The sequence below is a fragment of the Theropithecus gelada genome, unplaced genomic scaffold (genome assembly GCF_003255815.1).
Source record: "Theropithecus gelada isolate Dixy unplaced genomic scaffold, Tgel_1.0 HiC_scaffold_3438, whole genome shotgun sequence".
NCBI classification, from domain to species: domain Eukaryota; kingdom Metazoa; phylum Chordata; class Mammalia; order Primates; family Cercopithecidae; genus Theropithecus; species Theropithecus gelada.
Window position 1 is genome coordinate 1 of NW_020259949.1, and position 4,548 is coordinate 4,548.

Below are 4,548 nucleotides of genomic sequence, written 5' to 3' on the forward strand. Positions count from 1 at the left end.
GGGGAGGCCGAGACGGGCGGATCACGAGGTCAGGAGATCGAGACCATCCTGGCTAACACGGTGAAACCCCGTCTCTATTAAGAAATAACAAAAAAAAAAAAACTAGCCGGGCGAGGTGGCGGGCGCCTGTAGTCCCAGCTACTTGGGAGGCTGAGGCAGGAGAATGGCGTGAACCGAGGAGGCAGAGCTTGTAGTGAGCTGAGATCTGGCCACTGCACTCCAGCCTGGGCGATAGAGCGAAACTCCGTCTCAAAAAAAAAAAAAAAAAAAAAGAAAAAAATAGGCTCACGCCTGTAATCCCAGCACTTTGGGAGGCGGAGGCAGGTGGATCACCTGAGGTCAGGAGTTTGAGACCAGCCTGGCCAACACGATGAAACCCTGTCTCTACTAAAAATGCAAAAATTAGCCAGGCATGGTAGGATGCCCCTGTCATCCCAGTCACTTGGGAGGCTGAGGTGGGAGAATTGCTTGAACCCAAGAGGCAGAGGCTGCAGTGAGCCAAGATCACACCACTGCACTCTAGCCTAGGTGACAGAGCAAGACCCCATCTCAAATTAAAAAAAAATTTTTTTAATTAAAATAATAAATAAAAACTTAAATATTCATAGAATTAGGCCAGGCACAGTGGTTCACACCTGTCATCCCAGCACTTTGGGAGGCCGAGGTGGGCGGATCACCTGAGGTCTGGAGTTCGAGACCAGTCTGACCAACATGCTGAAATCCCGTCTCTATTAAAAATACAAGGCCGGGCGTGGTGGCTCACGCTTGTAATCCCAGCACTTTGGGAGGCCGAGGTGGGTGGATCACAAGGTCAGGAGATCGAGATCATCCTGGCTAACACGGTGAAACCCCGTCTCTACTAAAAAATACAAAAAATTAGCCGGAAGTGGTGGTGGGCGCCTGTAGTCCCAGCTTCTCGGGAGGCTAAGGCAGGAGAAGGATGTGAACCCGGTAGACGGAGCTTGCAGTGAGCCGAGATCGCGCCACTGTACTCCAGCCTGGGCAACAGAGCGAGACTCCATCTCAAAAAAAATAACAAAAAACAAAATTAGCCAGACGTGCTGGCACATGCCTGTAATCCCAGCTAGTTAGGAGGCTGAGGCAGGAGAATCGCTTGAACCCGGGAGATGGAGGGTGTGGTGAGCTGAGATCGTGCCATGGGACTCCAGCCGGGGCAACAAGAGCGAAACTCCATCTCAAAAAAAAAAAAAAAAACAAGTTCATAGAATTTATAAGTTCAAATTTGCGCCCCAACTTGGACCCACTTGCTCACCTTCATCAGTTGCGGATCATCCCCTAGCACAGCACGAGTCACCTGGTGATAGTACTTGAGAAGGTCATCCGTCAGTGAAGACACAGCACTGGGCACTGCCAGAGGACAGGCAGGAAGCAGGGACAGATGGAGAGCTGGCCCTCTCCCGGCCTTTCCAGCCTCCTCCCGCTCAACCACCATCCCCACACACATCCACAAGAAGACTTTCAGTCAGGACAACCAGGGCAAGAGACTCCCACTGCTCTTAGGGTCTGCTCAGCCCTGACCATCTAGGCTCCGCACACCTCTGTGCTCTGTCCTGTCTTCCACCCACCCTCTGCCAGACAGACTCCTGAGAGCTTCAGGCTCTGTGAAGCTCTGCTCAGCATACCCTGGGGGTGAAACACCGCCCCAGCATGCTGCCCAGACTTCCATCTTAGCATCCAACATGCTGCATCATGACTGGTTACAGGTCTGGGCTCCCATCTCCAACTCTGAGCCCTCTATGCAGAGCCCAGTGCCCACTTAGACCACAGCACAAGGCAGGCATGGGTAAACACGTTAGATGCGGACTCGGGGGCACACAGGCACCACCCTCACAACCTAAGGGAGAAAATTCATCCCAAGGGCCTGTTTCCTACATCACCCCTTACCCGATCCTTGAGGTGCCAGGTTCCCTTTGCCATCCAGGTAGGAGACGTGAACTAGAAGCAGTGTAGAGAGATGTGTCAGCCTGGCGTTCTGCCCCTAGGAGTACTGCCTACCCCTCCAAGTTCTGCCTCTTCCACCAGCCAGCCCATCACCACTTCTCTTCACGGCCCAACTCCCATCCCCAACTCAGCAGGACCCCGGCAGCCACCTCTGACAGCTGTCTCGGCACAGCCTTTGGGGATGTTGGTAGCCAGGGCCAGCTCCACCAGGTTCACCTCTCGATCCTCAGGAAAGTAGAGTTCACCCTCCCTGGCGGGGCGCATGGGCAGTGCCTCCTGGGATCCGTAACCACATACAGCCTGAGGAAAAAGGGAATTGGAGAGCAGCCTGAATCCAGGGACGGAGCAGGTGTCAGGATCCAGGATGAGGCTCCACTGACCAAGGCAGACAGCGCATGTTTGAGGGAAGTCCAGAAGTCCCAAGAAAAGTGGTGGAAGCCTGGGGCTCAGAGCCACCACTGGGGACTTGCCTGGAGCATCCTGGGCTCCTTGGGTCAAGGGAGAGAACATGGTTGCTCCTCCCATAACTGGAAGGGTCCTGAGCCCCACACCAAGCACTGGTCCTCCTTATTCATACTCACTCACTTTGAAAACTCACTAATGTCTTCTAAACATGGCCTTCCTCTCTCATCTCACTGCTCCAGAAAAACCACACCATAGCCGGGCGCGGTGGCTCACGCCTGTAATCCCAGCACTTTGGGAGGCTGAGGCAGGCAGATCACGAGGTCAGGAGATCGAGACCATCCTGGCTAACACGGTGAAATCCCGTCTCTACTAAAAATACAAAAAATTAGCCGGGCGTGGTGGCGGGCGCCTATAGTCCCAGCTACTCGGAGGCTGAGGCAGGAGAATGGCGTGAACCCAGGAGGTGGAGCTTGCAGAGAGCCAAGATCGCGCCACTGCACTCCAGCCTGGGCAACAAAGCGAGACTCTGTCTCAAAAAAAAAAAACCCACACCATGAGGCCCTAACACTTAGCCTGAATGCCTTCTTTCCCTCTTGGCCTAGTTTAAGCCAAGCTCAAGTTCTTCACCACCCTTTAAGGCCCAGCTCTAGTCCCACCTCCTCCAAAAAGCTTTCTCTAACCTCTGGGCCCCCAGTGGCCTCCTCTCCCTCTTTTCTGAACACGTAGCCCAGGTGGGCTGGGCCTAGCACCTGGTCTGCTGTTGCTATCAGTGTCTTGCTTCTCTTATATGCGCGTTTGGTCTTTTCTTCTTTTTTTGTTTTGAGACAGAGTTTCGCTCTTTCACCCAGGCTGGAATGCAGTGGCATGATCTCGGCTCACTGCAACCTCCGCCTTCCGGTTTTAAGCGATTCTCCTGCCTCAGCCTCCCAAGTAGTTGGGATTACAGGCGCCCGCAACCACACCCAGCTAATTTTTGTGTTTTTTTGTTTTTCTGACACGGAGTCCTGCTCTGTCGCCCAGGCTGGAGTGCAGTGGCGCAATCTCGGATCACTGCAACCTCTGCCTCCCAGGTTCAAGCGATTCTCCTACCTCAGCATCCTGAGTAGCTGGGGTTGGTTACAGGCGCCCACTGCCACGGCCAGCTAATTTTTGTATTTTTAGTAGAAATGGGGTTTCACCATGTTGGTCAGGTTGGTCTCAAACTCCTGACCTCGTGATCTGCCCGCCTCGGCCTCCCAAAGTGCTGGGATTTTAGGTATGAGCCCCTGAGCCCAGCCTTTTTTTTTTTTTCTTTTTTAGAAACAGGGTCTTGCTCTGTTGCCCAGGCTGGAGTGCAGTCTCAGCTCACCGCAACCTCTGCCTCCTGGGTTCAAGCAATTCTCATGCCTCAGTTTCCTGACTAACTGGGACTGCAGACATGCACCACCAGGCCCAGCCAATTTTTGTATTTTTAGTAAAGAAGGGGTTTCGCCAAGTTGGCCAGGCTGGTCTTGAAGTCCTGGCCTCAAGTGATCTGCCCACCTCAGCTTCCCAAAGTGCTGGGATTACAGGCATGAGCCACCACGCCCGGCAGCGTTTGACCTTAATGTCTCGCCACACTGCCAGCCCTGAACTGGACATGGAAGTGGCCTCATGCCATCTGAGCCCTCTGTGGCCTGCACCCCACTCACCTCCACGCTGCTCCATCTGAGGGCCCTGTTGAAGTCCTCAACCGTCAGCTTCCGGCGTTTGGTGTGCTTCATGAACTGAGAACTATTCTGGAAGGGAGGGAACAGAAGCCAGAGTCAAAGGATGTGGAGCAGGGAGCGTGGGAAACCCCAAATGAAGTGGGCCAGACTGGAGAGAAGGCAAACAGGAGACCACGCTTAGCGATCAGAAGCACAGATTCCGGCTGGGCGTAGTGGCTCACGCCTGTAATCTCAGCACTTTGGGAGGCCGAGGCGGGCAGATCACGTGAGGTCAGGAGTTCAAGACCAGCCTGACCAACATAGTGAAACCCCGTCTCTACTAAAAGTACAAAAATTAGCCGGGTGTGGTGGCGGGCGCCTGTAATCCCAGCTACTTGGGAGGCTGAGGCAGGAGAATCGCTTGAACTCGTGAGGCGGAGGTTTCAGTGAGCCAAGATCGTGCCATTGCACTCCAGCCTGGGGCACAAGAGTGAGACTTTGTCTCAAAAAAAAA

General features: G+C 53.8%; 1 protein-coding gene across 1 annotated transcript; it reads right to left on the bottom strand.

The window, feature by feature from the left end:
* Positions 1-1,273: 1,273 nt before the first annotated feature.
* Positions 1,274-4,124, bottom strand: LOC112617700 (TAF6-like RNA polymerase II p300/CBP-associated factor-associated factor 65 kDa subunit 6L; the record flags this gene model as incomplete). The annotated part of the gene is made up of 4 exons (XM_025374405.1): positions 1,274-1,368; positions 1,906-1,956; positions 2,112-2,262; positions 4,038-4,124. Coding segments are annotated over 4 exons (384 nt in total), but the record flags the coding sequence as incomplete, so codon positions are not given.
* Positions 4,125-4,548: the final 424 nt, after the last annotated feature.